At 42.6% G+C, this 23521-nt stretch overlaps 1 protein-coding gene and 1 long non-coding RNA gene across 2 annotated transcripts in view; one reads left to right on the top strand and one right to left on the bottom strand.

The window, feature by feature from the left end:
- LOC130187803 (uncharacterized) overlaps nucleotides 1–14467 on the bottom strand; it is a 128121-nt gene extending 113654 nt beyond the window's left edge. Inside the window, exons 1-2 of the long non-coding RNA XR_008830502.1 lie at nucleotides 14236–14467; nucleotides 8302–8437 (exon numbers count right to left, since the gene is read on the bottom strand). This is a non-coding gene — a long non-coding RNA (uncharacterized LOC130187803). The remainder of the gene's footprint in view (nucleotides 1–8301; nucleotides 8438–14235) is intronic.
- A 4385-nt stretch (nucleotides 14468–18852) lies between these two features.
- On the top strand, nucleotides 18853–22578 carry marcksa (myristoylated alanine-rich protein kinase C substrate a). The gene is made up of 2 exons (XM_056405422.1): nucleotides 18853–19324; nucleotides 20575–22578. Exons 1-2 carry the CDS (start codon nucleotides 19229–19231, stop codon nucleotides 21298–21300), a joined length of 822 nt encoding a protein of 273 aa, XP_056261397.1. The 5' UTR covers nucleotides 18853–19228; the 3' UTR covers nucleotides 21301–22578.
- The last annotated feature ends 943 nt before the right edge of the window (nucleotides 22579–23521 follow it).

Below are 23521 nucleotides of genomic sequence, written 5' to 3'. Positions count from 1 at the left end.
GTCCTTTATATCAAAATGAGCTGAATTTGGGGCGTGGAGTTTACATGTTCTCCCTGTGCCTGTGAGGGTTTGCGACAATGCGACAATCCAGAAATGCAGGTTAATTGTGAGCATGAGTGGGTGTTTGTGTCTATATGACAGGCCTGTGGTGGACTGGTGGCCTGCCCAGGATGTACCACATGGAAGAAGAAAATTACAAATTCGATTTTTCCGTATTGCTTTATTTAAAAAATTGAGTTTTATCTTGGTAAGCAGTTTAAAAGACAATACCAGTGTTTTGGTTTATTTAGTACATTTTAGCCAATTTACAACAAACTATGACTTTTATAAAAAAAAAAAAAAAAAAGCATGCTGGGCAATGATTTTTAATGTACTCTTCTCACCAATCATCAAGTTACTGATCTCTATTAATTTCACGAGTGTTTCGTATTTCATCTTGAAACTGGCTTGTGTTTGGTCATCCATCAATGATGTCTGCATTTAATTTGATCAAACCTATGTTACTGTGCTAAATGCTTTACTTTTGAAACCAACATACACTTGTGTTATCCAACACAATATTAAAAGCTGTGTGAAGCAAGTTTAAATTATCTGGGGTAAATAAAATAAACATGCAGAATCACTGATATGTCATTATTTACTACAGCAGTGTGATCTGCATAATGTTGCACGAAGCAACAGGTGATCATGAAGTCCAGTGTATCAAGCCCATGTAGACTTTAAAAAGCTCAGTGCAGTTGCCATGGTTACACCAAACATATACTTAAAACCGAACAGCATTAAAAGCTGGTTACAGAACAAAATCTACTGCTATAGATCTGATGGGTGCTGTAAAATAGATTATAAATGAGAAAACGCAGGATGTAATTTTCTGTTTAATGGTGATGGATGAGCGGCTTTGACAGCCTTGGGCAGTTTCTGCAGTTTTAAAATTGCCTTTTCTCTTCCAAAGATGCTGCTGACGCACAAGCCAGGCGCTCTCAGCCAACACTGTTGTCACTTGTGACTGAATTCACCATTTACACAAGATGATTGTGTAACCCTATCACTGGGGAAACCTGGAGACCTTTTATTCTAAACAAGAAAGGAGCAGCAAAACAAAATTAGCAGAGATAAAACATCTATTCAACTGACACATGGGCTGATTAGTTCACTGCCATTAAGATATCTTTGCTATTTTTTCCTGATAAACTGGATATGATGTAACTACTCATTCTGCTGTTTAAATTGAGTCTGTGAGAGCTTGGAGAATAGAAAGAAGGGGGATGTGTGAAAATGAGCAGTAAGTCATCGTTGTGTTTTAAAAAGGCACTGCCCATTCTCTTATTGAAACAAGCTCATAGAAGTTCTGAGTAACTGAGGAAAAGCTGCGTCATAGATTTTCAGAAGATGGTTTCAATGCTTTTTAAAATTGACATACAAAAGGTTCAAAACGTCCAAATAAAAGCAAAAATAACCATCATGACGTTCTAGGACTACTATGGTTACTGCTGAACCAACCCACTGAAGGTGCTGTCAAACTGACTTTAAAATCCTCCTCACTCAGGTGTTACATGTTCTGTATTTAATAGAAGAAGAAAAAGAAAAAAAAGAAGAAAAAATACAAACATTTTGCTGTAAGCAGCCGGCCTACAGTTTACAGCGATTAACTGATCATCTACAGCTAGCTTAATGTTAGCCTGCGGTTAGCTCATAATGTAACCATCTATGTAAACTCATGTCTCTCCGTCATTGTCCCAAAATGTTTTGAATTTCTCATGTTGAATTTGGAGTTATTTAGTTAATGTAATCAGGATCTACAGACCTCCACCTGCTAAACCTGGCGTCCATTGACAAACTGGCGGATTGAATTTCTCCACATAGAAACATTTGGTACAGGGTAAAATAAACAACACAAACCGGTCAAGCATTTCTACAGGAGTGACTGCGAAGACTTTCCTGAACAAACTGAATGACTGTCAGCTTAGCAGCCATGGTATTTTCAATGGTCCCTAATTCATAGCTGCTCCTTTTGTATCCCCTCTTCAACATTGTTCACATGCCCACTGATGCCTTTATTCACCCCAGACAAATCCCAAGCAACTGTGACCACATCCTTACCATTCTTTCCACGAAAACTCCCAACTACAGCAATTAGAGGACTGTGCGAGTTGCACTATGCAGAGGGCTTGGGAACATAACATTCATAGACCTCGGAAGACCTTTCAAAAGAAGACAACAATGCCTTTCCGGCATTCCACAGGGAATATGTACATATGCCCCAGAGTGAAAAAAAAGGGGGAGAGCTCACTTTCTCAGTCATACAGGCCTCACAATTAGTCTCTTGGAAAGACGTCCAAGAGGTCTCGTCGAGGATGAAAAAGCCCAATTGAGATTAACTGTTTAATTCCAGTCAACTGAATTAGCTCTGATGATCTGCGGAGCATGGGGGGCACATGTTCAACCTGTTTCCCATAAACCCTGTGCAGAAAAAAAAAACTTAGCGGCAGACGTGGGATTAAAACCAGGCATGAGCAGCAGAGCAAGTGTGTCACATAACGAAGAATTCCCTTCCATCCGTCAAAGGGAATTACAAGCGTGACGGGACATAATGTGCTCATTGTGCTCCGCAGCATCACTTCTTATCTTCAGTGAGAGGAATGCCAAGGAAGGGTTTAGGGAGCTGCCGCAGGTTTGCAGCTGTTCGGTACAGTGCATTGATATATCGTACTAGCGTTCTCGGTCAACACAAGGAAACAGTTTGTCCGCAGGGTGAGGAAATATGGGGGAAATATGGATCGGAGTATTTCTAGAAATCCATATAATATGACGCCTAGGATGATAAATGAAACATGACTTGACTAATTTAAATGTAACAAAACCTGCAAAGAAAATGTTTTTTACACTGAACCGACGCTGATCTTTTCAATCCAGATATCAATGAAAATATATAGACTGACCAAAAAGCGGCTCCATAATTAAAAAGAAAGCACCTAATAAGAAATGATAAGGCCAAGCATTTATTGGTTCTGCCAAGACTGTGCTGTGATTAGTGGCACAGTTTAAATAAACTAAAATACAGTGTATAGAGTTCAGTTTGCAGACATGACAGTTTATTCAATAAAAAAGTCTAAACCCTGTGGATGGAGAAGCCGACGGTGTTTCCAGGCAGACAGGTGAGAAAGGGCTCATTAAAAACCTGTTCATTTCTCGTAGCCCTCTGTCAGTATCACCCCCGACTACGAATCATTAAACTGGTACATGGGAAACCTTAAAGGTCATTTCAGACGTTTGCAGCAGTAGTGGAGGGGGCGTAGAGAGGGTGATGCCTTTTGGTCATTCTCTGTTTAACGCTGGTTCGGAGTAAGACATGACAACTAGAGGCCAAATATCAACATCAAAGAGGCAGATGCCATGAAATACTGAACACTTTCATGCTCCTCTGAGGATGAACCCGCAACCAGAACAGCAGCATTAGCTGAGCAGTTAACTGGGTTAATTTTGGACTCATTTTTCTGGGATGTAATGAACATTTCAGCCTCTAGGTGCTGCCAGCTTAACGTAAATCACGTGACAATAACAGGTGTTTTGATATGCGATGATAAAGTTCTAATAAATTCATGTATCTTTAACAAACTGTTAAAATTCATGAAAGCTTATGGCCTGGTCATCTGGTGAATCAGTTCTGGAAGCTCGGGGTAATTGGCAAACTTATGTAGCAAGCGAGCTAACAACATGCTAATACTAGGTGGTGGTGATTAAGAAGTGGACGTCGTACAGATGTCACCTTCATGCCCAAAAGTTTTTATTTCAGACGTGGAGACGGTTCATATCTGACCTCTGGTGACTTTGACCTCATTGACCTCAGTGTTGTACTTTTCCAGTTCATACCTCATCACTCTCCATTATAATCATATAAAGGCTATATTTGCCAAAATTGCATTTTTGTCCTAATATAGGTCATTTTATGCCTCGTCACCATAGCAACAACTATAGCAAACAACTTCCTCTGTATTTTCTGCTGTTATTTGGAGGTCACACAACTGTCATTCGTTGGACGTCTACGTTAAGTGTATAACAAATGTAGTGTTGGGGCTTCAGTCGCATCTTATCATGTGACTTCAGTATTGAATCTACTCATCAAACGCCTTCTCAGATCCATTTCTTTCTTTCTCCTCTCAAAACTCTTTCCTCAATCTTATTTCACTACTATGGGAAATATTCAACGGTGTATTCAACAGAATGCCTAAACAAAGAAAAACCTAGTGTAGTATTCATCAGCTGAGCAGAACCTGATGCGGAGGAGCACATTGATTCCTGTCTGTGGAAGAGAATAATTTCCTGTGGTGCCTGCTGGTATCTAAAATTCTACTTGATACTGGTTTTGGATTCATTATTTATGTTATCAACAGACGCTCAGCTGGTGAGCTCTTTACATCCCTACTCTACTGTACGTCCAGGCTTGTTAAAGTGTGTTGAGCAGAGCCTGGATATATACAGCCTATTGCCAGGATCTCTGTGATCCCCTCTCTGTATCTGTATATAGACCTTGGCGCTCTTAGAAAACACAAATCAGGAAGTGTCTCTGCACATCACTAATCAGGCGTTAAGGATCTTTTTACTCTGCTGTTTTTGTTTTAGAGAAATTGGATTTTGCCTATCTGTGTGTTAGCACTGACAGTGCTACTACAAGTCAATGCAGAATAAAACAATTGGTCATAAACCAACATACACATCCTTTCAGACATTATTGACAAACTTAAAAAACTAAAAAAAGCGTGAAGATTAATGGAACAGCTGGTGTGAGATGTTGATAAGAAATTGCCAACAGGAAACTGGTACCAATTTAAACTGGTCTTTGATGTTGGTGTGCATGTATGAGGGGCGGGAGCAATCCAATGAGTAGTTGATGCTGATAATACACTCATACTGAACCCAAAGATTATTTGGATTAAAGCATCCACTAAATGGTCCATATTTACAGGAGGGGAGGCCGGTGACATCTCAGACACGTGGAAGTCAAACCGCTGCCAAAAATCAACATGTTAAACGAGCAAATGAGACACTCTGAGCTCGTAACCACCGACTCTCTGATGATGAATCAGCTGGTGACTCTCCGCTCAGTAGCTCTGGGTTAAGGCAAAGCATCCTTCAAAATGGATTGTTTCATCATGAAGTCAGGACATGAACTAAGTAAGTGGATCTGTGGAGGTTGATCGTATGCAGGCCAGCAATTATGAAATGCAGCCCCCTCAGTGACAGCCTCTATACTCCTGAGAACTCAGATTTCTGTTACATACTTGTTAGTTCTTATATGAAGCTCCTGTCTAAGCGTCTGACACTAAAGTGGGGTTTTTGTAGGGATGCACTGATCTACTAACCCAACGTAATGTGTTACGTTAACCCAACCCCAGTGCTGCTGCACTGTTGCACTTAAATGAACTAATCCAAGAATGGGCAAAGAGGTGGGCCGTGTGTGGAGCCGAGACTTTGGTGCACGCCAGTTTAATAACTGTGGCAAGCACCTGCTCCCGCTAGCATCGTTAGCATAGCTGAGCATCTGGGCGTCTTGCTTGAGGGCTAACCCTAGGCTAATTCATTTGCTGGCTAATTAACTTAACGAGCTAAACTATAGAGACAGTTATGGTGAGCACAGACGACAATACCTGCTAATTAGTGCTAATACTACAATTTCACTCACATCTAAAAACAGGAGCACAGACTTCTATTCGTTTTGGTCCTCAAGTAGATACGACCCATAGGAGTGTCTCCTGAAATAGCGCCTCTATGGCGGCAGGCGGAGCAGCCCTTGGTTGTTATTTTTTACAATAATAAAAACAGTTATGACTTGGTTAGGTTCAGGCAAATACTGTAGTTTGTTTGTTGTCATGGTTACAATATTAACAACGTGGTTAAACGGATAAAAGAAACAACATGAACTGCTACTTTCATATGGCTATCTCGCTCTCCTGTGTTTTGTTGACCCATCCATCCATCCACCACAACCTCCTCCTGACGTGGACTTTGTCTCTCTTTATACTACATCATCGACACTTTTCCCTTTGCTCCTGTTATAGTTACTACGACCACTAGATGTCGCCTGGCAACAAAACGTAACTATGGGTCATACTAACCTGCGGCACAGAGGAGCCGTGGGCTGTCTCAAATGTTGTATGCATTTCCCTGAATTACTTTTTGTCTTAAAGGCTTTAATTTGAAATTGCCAATAGATTTCTCGTCTTTGCCTTTCACCTTTGTTCCTTTCTTCATTGTATCGTGGGTGTCTTCACATCTGCCCTACAACACTTCAAGTCATCCAGGCAGGTGTGCAGACCGACCAAGGAGATTTATTTCCTGAAAACTAAACGTCTGTGAGCTCATGTTATTCTTCCAGCTGCACACAAGTGAAGGTGTCTCTCTGTGCCGTGTAACAGACCACTTGGACTGGCCTGATTCATGCCTCTTCTCTTAGTTTCTATGGTGACACAGTGGATGAGAAGGTCAGACAAGCAGAGAAGCTGCACTGATTTGCTCTGATCTCACCCCCTGACTATAGATGATGTCTCTACGGTTTGAGTTTCCTCCCCTTATGTTCGGTTGTTTCTTGTTCTTCCTTCTCAGAAAAGAAGGAGCTGATAGAGAGCACCTGAGCTGGCGGAGGCCGTGTGTCTATAAAGGAGTGATGACAGAGGGGAGGAGCTAGCACAAAGCCATCTTGATAACATTACAGTTGCTTTTGATTTGGGGTGGAGGCCGCCGGTAGTCCTGTTTTCAGTTTTTGCTTCTGTTAGGTTAGTTTGCAGTGTTTCAGTAGGTTGGGGGTGGGTGGGATCTGGGTCCCACAGTCCATTGTGCAGCCGGCCCTTGACCTTCCCCTTCCTTATTTTGATTTTGGCTGGGGCCTCCAACTCCCTTCATCTAATCTTGAAGTTACTTTGTCAATTTTGCAATAAATAGTTTTGAGTAACCTCGTGGTGGCACCCAATACGGAAGGTCTCGCTCAATTAATTTAATGCTGAAGAATTTGGATCTGATTTTTTATGACGGTAAACGTGAAGATTCGTGTGAAATCTCCTTGTAAATCTCTAAAAGGTAATGATGCAAATACTCCTACAGAAGCACTAACCCTAACATTTACTATCTGTCAGCAGTTAACAGTTCTAAAAGGTCTATGAGATCTTCATTATTAAATCATTTCACTGGTGCACATGTAGTTAGGATGGGACTAACAGCATTGTGTGCTGTGAATGTGGCGTGGGCTGAGCTGAATTACAGCCACAATCCCTGTTGGTGTAAAAATACCAGGTGCATTGGGGCAGTGCTGTGGCCTGGAGCAGATATCCAGGAACTGCTGCCTCCAACACCCAAAACAACCCCTCTAAGGTTAGCACGCTGCCAGCTGGCTGCCAGCCACAGAGCCTTTCCTTCCCGCTCAGACCCCCCCCCCCCCAGCTGGCCTCTCTGTGATTATCAGCAACTGATGAAAAGAAACACAGAGTACACAGACCTGCACGGGAGCTCCGACACCCACCGCCCTGAACTACCTGGATCAGATCAGCCCACTCAGGTGTCAGCCCCCCCGCCAGCCCTGCGTATACCCAACAGCTACAGACAGTGCTGGCCTGACTGAGAGAAGAGGCAAAGAATACAGGTCTACAACTAATATAATAATGTGATTATGGGTGGGCTACGATAGCCAGGTCCAGTTTGGATCCAGTTACAAGAAGGTAAAATATCAGGATTCCTTATAAATGAATCCTCATGAACAGTTGAATCACAGGGCTGAATTACTCGCCAAAGAGCTTGTTAACAAACACAGACTTCAAAAAACTTGATCTGCATTTCAAAAGATATGAGCCTCTCCTGCGTTGTGGGATTCAACTCGTGATCCACACAACTGAGCCCAAGGTACGGTACACCGTACCACTCCACCAGAGAAAGTAGTACCCAAGCTTTACCAAGAAACAAAAGAAAAGGTCAGTGTAACTTTTACCACATTAACCGTACTACCATGGACGTCAAGACTCACTCAGCATTGGTCGCCTTTACTGCTCCCTGTATTACAGATGACTGGCAGCTTGAGTCTAGTATTCTACAAACTACAGTGATGTGTCAAGGCCACACGGGTTCCTGTACGATTTGTGACGGATGTCATTTAATTCATGTGATTCATGAAAACCTGTATGAAGCCAAAATCTTCATCTCATGAAGGAGAGTTACAGACCTGAATCCTAACACCTGGGACTTCAACATGACAGCTGAAATAACTGCATTCACCTCATTAAAACACTGAATCCGCAATGATTTCAAACTACTTCCTACCTCGAGTGAAGGAGCTCTTCTTCCAGGTCTTGAAGCAGACACAGCGACGCAGGTGTTTCCTTCACAATCTGAGCGTAGGGACATGGTGGTGGTAGTGGTGTAGAGGTGTTTATGGGTCCAAAGTGTTTGACTTGATCTGAAACAGAATTTTAAAAAATAAAGACAATAAGACACCTGCTCCAAAAGAGGCTGAGGACAGTCAGATCTCTTTGAATAGATCTGAGAAGAATTAGACAAACTGCAGTCAAACCAAATGGATTGTAAAAGAGGCTGCAGCACAAGGGGCAACAAAAAAAGAAGAAAAGATTTTCTTTTATAATCTTATATATTATAATGTTGTAAAATCTATATTTAATTAATTCATTCACTTTTTTTATATTATGAAAAATATCAGAAATGGTGGAAAATATTGCAATTTTCAATATTACGGAATATCAGCCCCAAACCAATTACACACACGGTTTTCCATCAAAAAACACATTTTTGAAAACCCCAAAATGAAGGAACGGTGGAGATAAATGTCAAGGCTGCAAAAAGCAATCTCAACCTGTGTGACTGGAAGGAAATGGATGAATGGATGAATGATCCTCCAGACAAAATCACATCGGAGCAGAAACAAATTACCTCCATTCAAATGTTATACATCAGTACAACACTGTGATCTTCAACAGTGATGGATGAGGAATATTTACAAATCAATCAAATCTAACAACAGCTCTAACTGATGGCCTGATGATGAAGGAATGCCTTGTGGTTGAAATGACTGAGGCTTTGGTGGGTGGGTTGGTGGGTGGGTGGGTGGGTGGAGGGGGGGGTTCACAGTTGTGACTTTGGTCCAGTTCCTGCTGGCCCTTAAATTCCTGCTTTAAATGCTGCTGATCTGACGCAGCACACACAGCGGCAGTCCTGTTTACTGAAGCCAGGGGTCAGAGCTTCTCGCCACGCGCTTGTCATTAATTGGGAGAAACTGGCCAAAGGACGATCAAAGGAGCGGCTGCTGACGTGTAAACTCGGTCCAGGACTTTGAGGAGGGAAACTGCGTGACGCCGGATCAGTGCACTGACAGCTCAAGGACTTCAGGGTTTCACATCCTCTGTTTGCTAGTTTTCCGCTCTTATTTTGACAAGTCTTACCATCTCTACAACTTTCCCACCCTTTGACTTTGTTATGAAGAACATGTGGCAGGTAGTGCACAGCACAAACAACTGTCTGCTGCTGCTGGACACAACTCTGGTGAGAGTTTACACAGTGTCTTAAGTGCCTCGTGACTGCAGTCCTAAGCTACATCCACACTACTATGTTCTCATTCTAAAACAGCGTTTTAGCTCTACATAGCTCCGTCGCGATAAAGACACCTGAAAACACATACATACTTGATCAATCACGCACACTAAGCATGCGCGATGTAAACAGGAAGCAGATTGTCTATCCTGCAGTTGAGTAGTTGCAAAAAATTCTACAGATGAGGAACAGCAAAGACAGTTGCAGAATTTAACAGAACAGCTGCTAGCAAAGACAACAAGGCTAGTCCAAAAACCAAAGATATTTAGAAACTTCTTTTTTCAATGTTTAATTGACAATTAAAATCATTCTGGTTCCATTTCCAACATACAACTGAAGCAGTTGTACTAAAAGGGGATACACAGAAAAAGCCACCAAGTAATTCCTCAAACTACCCAACAGATATTGCCTGAGAAAGCCGTTATCAGCTGATATATGTCAGTACATGTGATGATGCTGGGTAAATCACATAATGAAGGACTTTTTGTATGAAATGACTGGTGGTTCCTATCCTCCCATCTAATGAGTCAGAAACAAAAAAAGATTTAAATAGAGATGCAGCTCCAAATGAGTTGCTCATTAACCAAACTGTCCTGACACACTGGAGCCATCAATCTGTGTAAACTGTCTCTACATTAAGGTCAACAGGAGAATTTTATTTTCAGAAAGGAGTGATAGACAAATCATGCTGCAGCTTTATTATCTAGACTGACAGACTGATGTATTTTTGTGGTGTGTAAGCAGGCAGACTAAACATCCACCCTGAGAGACACGTGCCACTCCTGCTGCATCTGTCAGCCAGTGGCATCCCTGTGGCTGCAGCCTGTGCTGAGGCAGCAATCTGCACAGACAAAAGTCTTATCAACACACACAAACAACAGTCTGACCCCCCCCACGCCCCAAACCGCCAGGACAGACACTCACCACCACTCACTCTCGGTCTCTGCCTGCACGCCTGCTTTAAATCACATCCTTAAAAAAAGGGGGAAATGATGAGTGATCATGTAAACACATGATGGAGAGATCAGCTGTGGGTTACTCTCCCTGACTGTGGCCTGCGTTTAATCATTTCAAAACCGAAGCACACTCACTGATCACATTCACACGCTGTGACCTGCTGTATACAAGAAAAGACAAAGGCCAAATTTAAAGGTCCAATATAGTATAAAGGTCTCTGTCCATGTGTAGTGTGATTATAGATCAGATCTAGCTTCTATATTAATACTGTGAAAGTATCAAAGCCTCAGTCCACAGAGAAATGCACACAGCCTGTATTCAGAAACAGAGCCTTAAAACCAGCTATGGGTCAGCTCTTCAGAAACGTCATGGAGGCTACGTCTGTCTTTATTTACAGTCTATGGTACAAACCAAATACAAATGGAGGGAAGTAGGGGTGAATACAAACTGGTATATTTAATATTGACGAATCTATTGATCATTTTGTTGATGACTTGCCCAGACATTGTATTGTCTTAACAACAGTCCGAAGATCTTCAGTTTACGATGATAGAAAGCAGATTACAGCTCACGTATTCCTATCATGACAAATGATGAATCGATTATTATAATTCAAGGCGATCAATGGCTGTTGATCGATTAATTGATTACTCCTTTCAGCATTAGGTGTTATCGGCAGTTGGGCCTTCAGTCAACTCATCATTTACAAGATGACTTGGACTCATAATGTTTTGTGGTGAAACGGTTCTGAATGTGAAAAAGATTGTTGAAATTTGAACCTGATAGTTATTGATAAGTTATGAGTTGATTTCATTAAACTGCACAGATGTGGTGAGAGCTGCCTTGGATTCAGAGGCAGCTTGTTAACAGGTTAATCATGAGTAAACAACCACAGTAGACATGCAGAGCGGGAAGTTACCCTAATGTTTCTTATCACCCTCCCAAACCACCCCCCACCTTTGGCAAAACAGCCCCTGGTTTGTCCAAACACGTGGTATATGCAAATAAAAGCTGGCTGTGTGGAGCATGAAGTCACCGCTAGTGATAAGCTCAGCGTGGTGTTCGACATGCAGGGTGCCTGAGTCGCCATCTGTGTGGTGAGTACAGAGGCACACCCAAAACAGAAGGAGATATTCCCTGAATGCTCGCAGCCAGGGCGGGGGACCTGAGCCGAGGAAGAAACAAAGCGACAGGAGCAGGAACCGGGGCCAGATCCACAGTGGGGGAGTGGAGACCTGCAATTATACAAGCCAGCGGAAGCAGCTACCCCCCACCCCCACCCCCCACCCCCCTCCTCCTCACACAAAACTTCAGTTTATGAAAAAGAAGATCACGTTTCGGCAGCTTTTGTGCAGCTCCGAGTGTTCGGTTCCTATACCTTTTGTATACGAAGCACGTAGACAAATCTCCAGCCTTAGCAGCCAGGTTGAGTCAGGCTATTCCCACAAAGCACAATAGGCCCCAGCTAATAGCATTCCTGTAATGGCAGCAGAAAAGCTGTGGACAAACATTTACGCTTGGCCAGATTGAGTTTTAAAGAGCCTCTTTTCTCCCCTTGTCCTTGTCCCTTTCAGACAGGTCAGTGGGCTCCTCCCTGGTGTTTTGTGCGACGCCATTCAAGGCGCTCCATCACTCAGTGCCTCCAACTCTCTCCCCTATCCTCTGCTCACTGAGCTGGACTGCAGTGACCCTGGGCAAATGCACTCTGGCATTCCTCAGCCAGGAGAAGTGTTGAGGGTGAGGCCTCTGGGTTTCAAGAGAAAGACAAAAAAATATCAGGAGGGAAAGTTTAAAAAAAAAGTATTAAATACTCCAAATGGAATAGAATTATTACTGTATATGTAGTAAGATGTAAACCAGCCCAGTGAGGGTCAGGAGCTGTGTGAAACTTTTGCTCACCTCTACCTTTCAACGTGACGGCTCATTTTAAATGCAAATATAGACAAATACACAGCACAACTGTTGTGATTGACCCGGATTCATGTTGATGTCAGATGATTAGAAAATAAGCACTTTAGCAGCGGGGCAGCAGACTGGGACTGAGTGCTGCTTAACATGAACTGTTTGAATCACTTCATCCTAAATATGGCTGCGCCGACACAGTGATCACAGAGGTGCATCAGGCCGGGACTGTGCGGCGGTAAATGCAGACGTCTTTCTGTGTGTCCCGCTCGGAGCCACATGCCAGTGGTCCTCGTGTGTCTCATCAAACAAAGATGCGTTTACTAAAAACTCCTGTCAGTTGGCAAACACTGACTCTTTGTTTACACATCATTACAGTTGTGTTACTGAAAGCCGAGCTGCTGATGAGCTATAACAAAAGGAGGAACAGCCCCTCCAAACATCACTGCTTCTTCACTCCTGTGTCCTGTTTGTTACCAGTGATTAGTCGTGTGGGAGTCTTTCTATCATTCTGAACGGAACTTTACGTACAATAAAAAGCTATTTTGCTTTTCTATTAAATTCATTTGTTATCACAAACTAGGAGGTTGTATCCCTCCACCAACCAGCCAAACTGCAGATTATCTGGTCACAGTCTTGAATAATGGCCTGAAGTGGTTTTGCAGAACATTGTGATGGCACACTGAAGTTATAAAATATAAGTATATAGTAGAGGATATAAAATGCCATCGCTTGATCATTTTACTAAACATTTGTTTCAAATTGTTTCATAAATTGTATATGAAGTTGGGCTGAGATATGATCAAATATGTTTTGTGTGGTCACAGTAACCTTTGACCACCAAAATCTAATCATCCTTGAGTCCAAGTGAACGTTTGTGTCAGATTTATTGGGATTCCCTCAAGGCGTTCCTGAGATATTGCATTCACAAGGCCAAAAACATGTTTTGTGAGGTCACTGTGACCGTTGACCAACAAAATCTAATCAGTTCATCCTTGAGTCCAAGTGAATGTTTGTGCCAAATTTGAAGAAATTCCCACAAAGCGTTACTGAGATATCTCGTTCAAAGGAATGGGATGGACAGCCTGAAAACATAATGCCCTGACTGACAGCGACGCAGAGGAAGAGAAGACGAAGAGTAGGAATCTGAATACTTTCTGAAGCTATTGTACATCCGTACAAACAATATGGCAAAAAGTCTGACAAATGTTTCTCATTCTACTTGCCACTGAGATGCTGAAGCTAAAGTAAAAAGTAACATAAAATGGAAGTGGCCAAGTAAAGTACAGATAACGCATAAAAACACTTTGGAAAAGTCCCAGCGAAATGTCAGTGACTCGCTCACTTCACCATCTCACCATGAAAAGGAAGTTAAGCAGCAGAAATAATAAACAAGTTACTGTTGTTTTTATAATTTTTACCACTGATAAAAAAAAAAAACAGTACAGCAGACAAGTGTTCCGAGCTCTAAGCTCATTTTAAATTCTTAATAAAAGGTACAGATATAATGATTATTTAGTTGTATTAACAACATCAGACACACTAAATTTGAAATAAATGTAAATATAACTGTTGCGGCCCGCTGGCCCATGTATGGGCCTAGTAGAAGGCTGTGAAAGTGTTCTGACAGAGTAAACTCTTAAACCTTTGTCAATATAAACAGACTGTACCGCGTTAGGTCCGTTAGAGTCTCTAGAATTCAAATATCCAGTTCACTTTGAGCTAAACATAAGCACATTAATATGATTAATTAATATCAGCATCCTGTACCAGCAGAGCATAGTGACTGCCTACCTTAGACGTGTAGAACTCTGGTTCTTTCTCCATTCGTCCGTTAGTTGTTTTCTTTTAGTCCGTAACGGTCCACGGGTCACAAAATCAAAAGGATTCTTTATAAAAAATATTCCAGGTTTTGAATATCATCATGAGAAGTCCAAAGCAGACGAACGAGCAATTTGTATCCGCTGCTGTCCCTCACTTCTCCTCTCCCTCTCCCTCCATCCGGCTCCATCAGCGGGTCTGCTACTGCTTGTTAGCTTTCTGGCTACAAAATGGCGTCTCCCTGCAACGTCGGAGTAGAGATTTCACTTCCGGGACATCGGGGAAGACGGCAAGCTTAGGCGAGCGTAACGAGCGTACCGAGCGTAACGAGCGTACCGAGCGTACCGAGCGTAACGAGCGTAACGAGCGTAACGAGCGTAACGAGCGTAACGAGCGTAACGAGCGTAACGAGCGTAACGAGCGTAACGAGCGTAACGAGCGTAACGAGCGTAACGAGCGTAAGAGGTAATGACGTGTTCTCTCCGTTGGGAAAAGCCTGTTTTTTTCACAGCTTTTTTGAATGACTCTAGCTTGTGGATAGACGTCTCTCCTGACCAATCAGAGCAAACTAGGGGGGTGGGCTCTTCAAATGTAGAGCCAATAGGCAGCTGGGAGCGTGCATGCTGAGTTGTATGACACAGACAGGGATCAGCTTTGTTTTGAATAGCTCTAAAAAGTTTATTAGGCCTCAAAATGCTTCAGTATCTCTTCTATCATTTCATATTAAAGAGTTAAAGCACATTTCTCCCAGTTTTCCTTTTAGAGAAGTTTATGGGCACCAGTGAAAAAATGAACTATAAAGGCTTACTAAACTAAACTATTATGCCTTGAAGCTTCACAGAGCAGTTTTTAACAAAATGAAGAAGTATTGTGGAGTTTTTTTTAATTGTTTATGTATAAAGTATATCCTGTTGGTAGTTATGTAATGTGACTTAATTATACAGGTGAGGACTGAAAAATACAATACCAAAAAAATACCATGTATGAGCTGATGTAGTTTAAATTGGGTTGTAGTCAAATGCGAAACAAGTACATTTTCATAAACTAAAATATGTTACCTTTCAAATCTGGTCTCATAAATGCATTTTGGCCTCACAGTTCTTCTGTTATAAGCTTATTATATTTCCATATGGCAATTGATGCAAATTAGTTTTAAAACAGGTGGGCTGTAAGAGGATATAAAAGACAAAACCATGTCACTGTGCCAGGTTACTATGTATGTTACCTAGACATAGAGCTCAAACAATTAATCGATTAATTGATGAACAGTAATCAAACAATTTTCATAATTGATTAATTGCCAAATATTTGTGGGTTTGTGCTTCTTTTCTCTTATTTGTCCAATAACAGAATATCTTTAGGTTCTGAAGATGTCACCTTGAGCTCCAGGAAATAAAAAATACGATTTTTCATTATTTGACAATTTATAGACCGAGCAATTAATTGATTCATTGAAAAGTTAATTGATGATGAGAATGATCTTTTAGTTCCTTCAAAGCAACTTGGTCCGACTGCTACTGATAGAGACCAAGTTGTTGAGGTGAAAACTAAAGAAAAGGCTAAATTCATTGTTTGAAGCCACAGTTTATGATGTTTTAAGTGGACATTGAGCCTCAAAAATTACTGAATAAAAAAGTTCAATAGCAAAAGTTTGGGAACAAAATGTGTAATATATACAGACTCAATTGTTGTTTAAGAGAATCCTCTGTGGAGTTGTTTTTCAGGAAGTCCTTTGGTTTCCTCTTTACTGCAAAGGTTCATTTTCCAGAGAAATACAGTTTAATTTTCCCCCTTACGAAAGAATGAGAGGGGCTTTCTGTGGGTTTTTCCAGAAAAATTATTAATCATTTAGTGAGTATGAAGACGGACCAACAAGTACATCTTTTCTTTATTGTGTCTGGCCAGACCAGTCCAAGATATTCAGTTTACTGCCACAGAGGATCAACAATCTTGTACGAGTGTATTTTTGATCTAGGGTGACTGATGATGCACCAAAATTGTTTTTATTTATTTATTTATTTTGTATATCAACCGGGTAATTTAAGATGTAATAGAGATTTCAAATTATGTAATCTTTGATTGTTTTCAGACAGTGTGAGATGAGTCATTCTATTGATCCAATGATCATGAGAGGACCAGGTGTCTCATCTCCACCTGCAGACGCACAGAGAAAACCAGTGGATGGAGTTTGTAAAGTTGGATGAAGACCGTAACAAAGATCCTCTGAAAATTGATCCAGTATTTATTAAGAATCATACTCAGGGATCAAGTTCATTTCTCCCATTGGAGTGAATAGACTGGCCTCCTAAAGAGGCGGGGAGGAGGAGAAACCATGTGACACAGATACAGGAAATGATTGTAAATGCGGTGTCTCCTCTCTCCTCTTTCTCTGGTCGTAAAATGTGGTTGAAAGCGCCAGAAAAAGTTAGTAAGTGGAGAATTTATGCCAAGTTTAGAGGCCACAGTTTGTGCTGCTGCGTTGGACTAAATTAGAATGTCAGGTATCACGTTTGGTATTTGACGCCCTGCTCATTGGCTCTCAGGCAGGACACACAACTGCAGGTGTAAAACACAAGTCATCCAAATAACCTGAATGAAGTAATGTGATTTGCATCTCAGGTGAGCGTGGCCCAGCAGTGCTGCTTTGCATTGCACTCTGTAACATTAGACGCTGGTGCAGGAAACCCACCTCTGCTGGTTCTGGCTCCAGGAGTCTCGGTGCAGCGGGGGACAGTTGACTCTGCCTCTGCGATTGGATTTGCATTGCAAATGGGGGCAGAGGGACCTGTTTGAACACTCACAACCTTTTCCATGGGGCGCACCACATGGTCATCAACAAGGCTGAACCGGGTGTGCTCCCCCCCCCCCCAACCCCTCTACTGCCTCTACACACACACACACACACACACACACACACACACACACACACATACAGTAGGGCTTTGTTCAACTGTTGTTTAGTTGTGAAAGTTCCCGAAACCAACCAAACTTGATCAGCATCTTTTAACAGAAACCCCTGTCCTCTCCCGTCCCTCCATCTTTTCTCCTCCTGCCTCTCTTGTTTGTTTGATCACATCTTAATGCAAATGATTCCTGACAAAGTGGATGCAGGTGGCAGCTCAGTCTGTGGTGGGCAAACAGAAACCTGCCCAGGTGAGTGGTTAGAACAGCATTACTGCAACAGCATTATGTCATATTGCACTGATGCTGGTTCTTCATGACATTGTCATTGTTTTCTTCATGTGCTCAGTTTGTGTTGCACTGCTTGTGTGCTCTTTGTTGTGTATTTGTGTATCTTTTTTAATGTCTATTCTGTGTGCTTTTCAGATTTCCCCTTGGGGACGAATAAAGTTTATTGAATTGAATCAAATTGAAATGAATTGAATCTTCAGTCAGCCCAGGTCCTGAAACTGGATAAATATAAAATGTATGTGTTTAAGTGTTTGATTATATTAAAAAAAATTATATTAAGTGCAGTTATTTCAGATATAGATATATATATAAATTATGTAGCAGAGAATTTGAACATTTGAAGTTTCACCCTACAATCTTTCAATGCTGCATTAACTGCACACAGAAGAAAATTGTAGATTTGAGTTTCCCACTGGGAATAAGTATCACAGTGACTTTTGAATGAGGAGTGGCTGTCTGCTCCTGACGTGTGACGTCAAAGCACAAAATGAGTGATTTCATCACAGAGATCATTTTTCAGGCCTTAAAATTCTGTGTACGCAACAACAAAACAGCACGATTACTGCGTTTTGATTTGGGAGCATGGTGAGGTTTGCCTGTAAGATATTAACTGCTATTCAAGGAGTGTTCATGGGTTCCTAATAACTAGTCATCCAACCAAAGTCCCTTGGTCCAGGCTGAGGGGTAAAGGTGATCGGGCTGTAGCAGTACCTGCCCAAAAGTTCCTCTTTTAATGAAGTGTTTCCCCTCTGTGGACATTTTTAAGAATACATTCAAAACGCACATGTTTTCTCTGGTTTCTGAGTTTCCCTGAGGTTTTATCTTTCACTTTTATCCCCTTTGTTTTTATTTCAAACTGTTCCCTGTCTGTCTCTGACTGTTGGGACAGGTCAAGTCATCTCAAAAGTCTCATTGCTTTCGTTTCCTTTTGGCTCAAACCACTTCATGTTATTTCTTTGTGTTTTATTGTACAGCACTTTGGTCATCTCTGGTTGTTTTAAATGTGATTTGATTAGATTTTCTTCACATGGACAACAGGATCTACAGCTTGCGATGCAGAAAAGACCTATATTTTGAGCAAAATGTATCAGTTTACAACACTATTCAAGCTCCAGTCACATTCAGTTCATCAAACTATGATAACATAAATGAAGGGAAAAAATAATATTTGTACGTGTTTAATACTTACTATTAATGTTTTCGCTTTAGTAAGAAGCCATGCTATTGATTTAGTTAAATATTTGCTCATTGAAATCCCATTATTTCTACGCGCCGTGAACGCAACGGTACAATCTATTGTTCACTCCCTTTACCCTAACCACGCCCATTCGTCGAGAGGCGGCTGTGATTGGCTGATTCTGAGTGCGGTGCCGTCATCGCTCGGAGCGCCCATTCATCTCTGCACTTGGGCGTTGGACTCCGCATCTTATTAGCAACAAGGGAAATTTCTCCATTTTGCAGCCTGTCTACAGCGACACGGCCACCGGACTGGGATTTTATTACTTCTCCTCACCTGCCAGCGTTTTCCTGCTATTTAAAAAAAAAAAAAAAAATCCTCCTCACTCATAACTGGACTTTGCTTTATATTTTCCCTGTGAACTTTTTTCTTTGTGCACACACAGAGAGAGAGAGAGAGTGAGAGAGAGAGAGAGAGTGAGAGAGAAAGGGGGACATCAGCGAAGAGCTTTTGCGTTTCAACAAAGAGGCTTGTGGGTCTTTGTTCGGGTTTTTTTTTTTGTGGATCAGTTGAGTTTCTTTGTTGGAGCAGAAAAGCATGGGAGCGCAATTGTCCAAGACAGCTGGAAAGGCTGAAACCGCGGCGGAGAAGCCGGGAGAGGCTGTTGCTTCACCCACCAAGACCAACGGACAGGTAAATGATATTTTAACATCCAGCTCGGTGCATCCATCAGAGGTGGTGGTGAGGGGGGGAATGTGGTCTGTTCTGGAGGGAGGAGGAGGGGGTGGGGGGGCTGCGCACTGAGGGCGCAATCCGTGCGTAATTGTGGATAGATTGAATGGAAGAGTTGAAACAAAATGGAGAGACTTGTTTTTTTTTTTTTTCAAATATGAATTTATTTTAGTTCATGAGCAACAGTTGATGGTTTGATTTTTGATTTTTCTCACAGCGCGACACTGAGCGGATGTTTCAAGGGAATTTGAGAAATGAGCTTTTATTTTTGAGGGAGAAGAAGAAGAAGCCGGTTCGGTTGAACCTTTTGTTGCTGATCACTCTGAATGGTTCGGTTTGAATGAAGTCATGTTGTCAGTAGCTGGTTGGTGAATTTCCTCCTAAAATAATCTCTGTGTGACTGAACTGCTCGGGGTTTTGGGTGAAGACGCCCCTCTTCGTCGTAAATTTGTGAAGTAGTTGAATAAGACGAGATTCGACGTCAACAAAAGGCTGAGTGCGCTCCGAGCACCACGCCTTTTGTTACAGATGCTCGACTAGAAAGTGGAGATGGCAGTCGGCTATCTCACACGGGAGGGGAGAGACAGGCTCCGGGGGCCAGCGGTGCACCCCCCCCCCCCTTCTCCCCTCCCCGGAGACTCGTGTTGGTCTCAGCAGCTCAAATTTTTAAAGTTTTTCTTTTAGCGAGGAGAAAAACAAAATCGACAATTAAGAACCTCGTTGAGATTTTAGTTGTTTTTTTTTAGGAAACGCACGTGAACCCTGCTCTCTGTGAAGTGCGGGACTAATGAGCATCTGCTGTTTTAATGAGCAGCTGCTTTGCTTTGGCGCTCCGCGGCCTTGCACCGACCCCTTGCGAGCCAGTGGAGTCACTGCGCGCGCTCCCGGTCTGAGTGTGAATTGTTATCCAGGCAGGAAAGACCGAGTGAACATGCGCGTGTTTGAGTGTGATACACTGCTGTTGTTTATGTGTGTGTGTTTATGTGTGTGTGTGTGTGTGTGTGTGTGTGTGTGTGTGTTGATTCCCAGGTGAAGTGTGTGTTTGTGCTGAAAGCAAGGAGTGAGTCTGGGCCGGAGTCACTCTGCTTTTGTCACTGCTGATCTGCTGGTGTCTGCTGCCCCTGGTGTCCATCTGTGGCACTGTCCAGCTGGAGGCTTGACACCATGCCAGCTCTGTGCATGGCATTAACAGCCACTGTTTCTCTTTTCAGGAAAATGGTCACGTCAAAGCGAACGGGGATGCCTCTCCTGCGGCGGCCGAGAACGGCAAAGAGGAGGTGCAGGCCAACGGCAGCGCCACAGCCGAGGAGACCCCCAAGGAGGAGGCCGAGAAGGCCGAAGCTGCCCCCGCTGAGGCAGAGGCCGCAAACGGGGAGAAGGTAGAGGAAGCAGCTCCTGCTCCCGCCGAGGGAGAGGCGGCCAAGGCAGAGGACGGCGCTGCACCTTCCACCAGCAACGAGACCCCCAAGAAGAAGAAGAAGAGGTTCTCCTTCAAGAAGTCCTTCAAGCTCAGTGGCTTCTCTTTCAAGAAGACCAAAAAGGAGACAGGAGAGGGGGCTGAGGGCGAGGAGGCGGCTGCTGCAGCGGCGTCCACAGAGGAGGCCAAGGCGGAGGGCACAGAGGAAGTGGAGGCTGCTACTGAGGAGGCCAAGCCCGCCGCTGAGGGGGAGGCCGCACCTGCTGCAGAGCAGGCCAAGGAGGAGGTAGAGGCCAAGCCAGAGGAGGCGGCAGCACCAGCAGCAGCAGCACCAGCAGAGAAACCTGCTGAGGAGGCCAAGGAGGCCGCTCCCGCCGAGGAGCCAAAGCCGGAGGAGAAACCGGCTGAGCCCGCCGCCGAGGAGGCGCCCAAAACAGAGGAGGCCGCCCCGGCCTCACAGGAAGCAGCATCAGCAGAGGCTCCGGCTGCTGCTGCTGCGGCTGCCGAGGCCACCGAATAAGTTTGGAGAGAAGAAGAAATCGAAAAAAAAAAAAAGGAGAAAAAAGATAATCAAAGAACATTTCCCTGTTTGTATGTTGGAGTGACGCCAGGTCCTGGCTTTGAAGAACTTGTCGACAACCAGGGATATTTTAAAGCTTTTCTTTATTTTTTGGTTTCCATTTCCCCCCCTCTCACACAAAACCCATCTCAGTCCATCCCCATGGGCCTGGAAGGTGGGTGGCTTCAATATGTACAACAGATTACATACACCCACACTCTGCCATATATTTTTTCATCAGTATTAAGTTTTTTTTTTTTTTTTTTGAATTTCTTTTGAATTTTTATACAAAATGTAAACAAAATGGTATGGACATGCCCACGGTATGAAGGAGACGGAGGGGTTGAGCTGTAAATGAAGGGAGGGAGGTGAGGGCAGGGGGGGAGGTGAGGGAAGGGGGGCCTGGGAAATGTGCCGAAGACTATTGTGAAAAGAGTAGTCTTAAAAAAAAAAAGAAAAAAGTAAGAGACCAACATCTATAAACACCATGCGGTTTACAACACTAAGTCATTTTTACGATAAGACGACAAAAAGGATCCCAGAGTTAGGTTTTTTTTTTTAGGAAGTCATATAAACTCATAGGAGCGTTTCACTTCTCATTAGCTGTACCAGTCAGTGATTCAGTAGAAAATACAAGTTGTATAGGCTTTATTGTTTATTGTTGGTTTTATGACCTTAATAAAAAAAAAAAAATGTAAGTATGTATAGGCGGGGTGTTTTTAACTGTGATTATTGTACAAAATGAAATCTTTGATCTCAAGAAGCACATGAAGTTTGCAGCTCTTTTTTCCACCCGCTCATTTTTGTAAGATAACAACAACAACAACAACAACAACAACAACACACACGCAAAAAAAAAGAGAAGAAGAAGAAGAATTCATCCTGGAAGACCTTCGTAAGCAATTTTTTTGAACTCAAAAACCAAGCTGTGATAAGTGGAATGGTTAACTGTTTATATACTGTGGTATGTTTTTTTGATTACAGCAGGCAATGCTTTTTCAGTGGTCTTTGACAAAAATTTAAGGAACCTATCAGATGCAAATGTTTGTGTAGCATCTTGTCTCTCTCTCTCTCTTTCTCTCTTTTTCTTTTGTAAATACTGGAGAAGCTTTGACCAATTTGACTTAGAGATGGAATGTAACTTTGCTTACAACAAAATGCTATTAAACTCCTCTGCTTAAGGTGTTCTAATTTTCTGTGAGCACACTAAAAGCAAAAATAAATGTGAATAAAATTTGAGCCGCATCTGTCGTTATTTATGTAATTAACACTGGTCGGTTCAGTCGGCTTTTAAGTGGATTAAAGGTCCCGTGTTTTACATTTTAAGAACAAAAAACCATCTCAGTGTAGTTTTACATCTCCTCTCTTAGGCTTCTACCTTGAAGCTGTAGTAACAACAGGTCAGTGAGCCAATCAGAGGAGAGGAGGCTCTGTGCTTCTCTTCTGATTGGCTGACTGTTTTTCTGAATGATCCAATAAAAAATATATCAGATTTCAGGTAAAAACACTCAGAGAAACCAAATCCTGCAAAGGTTGGATGGTGGGCGAGGTCGGGGCATAGCTGAGAGCGGTGGCTGTTTCAGTGTGACATCACAAAGTTACAGGAAGTCCTGACAGCTAGTTTTAAGGCTCAGTTTCTGAATACAGGCTCTGTACGTTACTCTGTGGACTGAGGCTTTGATACTTTCACAGTATTGATATAGAACATGATCTATAATCAAACAACACATGCACAGACATTTAGATTATATGGGACCTTTAATGATTTCCTCCAAGATGAAATCCAGGGTATGAATATTAAATTCACCTTATACAATCAGATGTTACAGTTTGAGGAATATAAAAAGGGGCGTGACAAAAGCTGAAGCACTAAACTACTCTACATGGCCAAAAGTACATGGACACCTAAGCATTACACCAACATGTGATAGTGTGCTGAGCAAACCTGTGGCCGTTAATGTCCTGCTACAACAACAGCCTCCGCCCTTCTGGCTTGAGGTGTTTTTTCCTCCAGATTCCTGAACTTGGCTGCAATTCCTGTTCATCCCCAAGGTGTTGGACGGGGTTTTGGTCCAGGATCTGGGAAAACCATTTCTTTACGGACCTGGCTCTGTGCACTGGGGTATCATCATGTAAGAGAATAACATAATATGCTGGAGCATTAAAGCTCCCCTCCAGGCAT

Source organism: Seriola aureovittata, chromosome 19 (genome assembly GCF_021018895.1).
Source record: "Seriola aureovittata isolate HTS-2021-v1 ecotype China chromosome 19, ASM2101889v1, whole genome shotgun sequence".
NCBI lineage: Eukaryota > Metazoa > Chordata > Actinopteri > Carangiformes > Carangidae > Seriola > Seriola aureovittata.
The sequence above is the reverse complement of the archived record's forward strand: the minus strand, read 5'-3'. Positions and strand labels throughout refer to the sequence as shown.

What these genes read in the sequence shown, in the direction of transcription:
- marcksa (XM_056405422.1), top strand. Translation starts at nt 19,229, where the DNA reads ATGGGAGCGCAATTGTCCAAGACAGCTGGAAAGGCTGAAACCGCGGCG. An exon ending in CCACCAAGACCAACGGACAG is followed by an intron (nt 19,325 to 20,574) that starts GTAAATGATATT and finishes TTCTCTTTTCAG; the next exon opens with GAAAATGGTCACGTCAAAGC.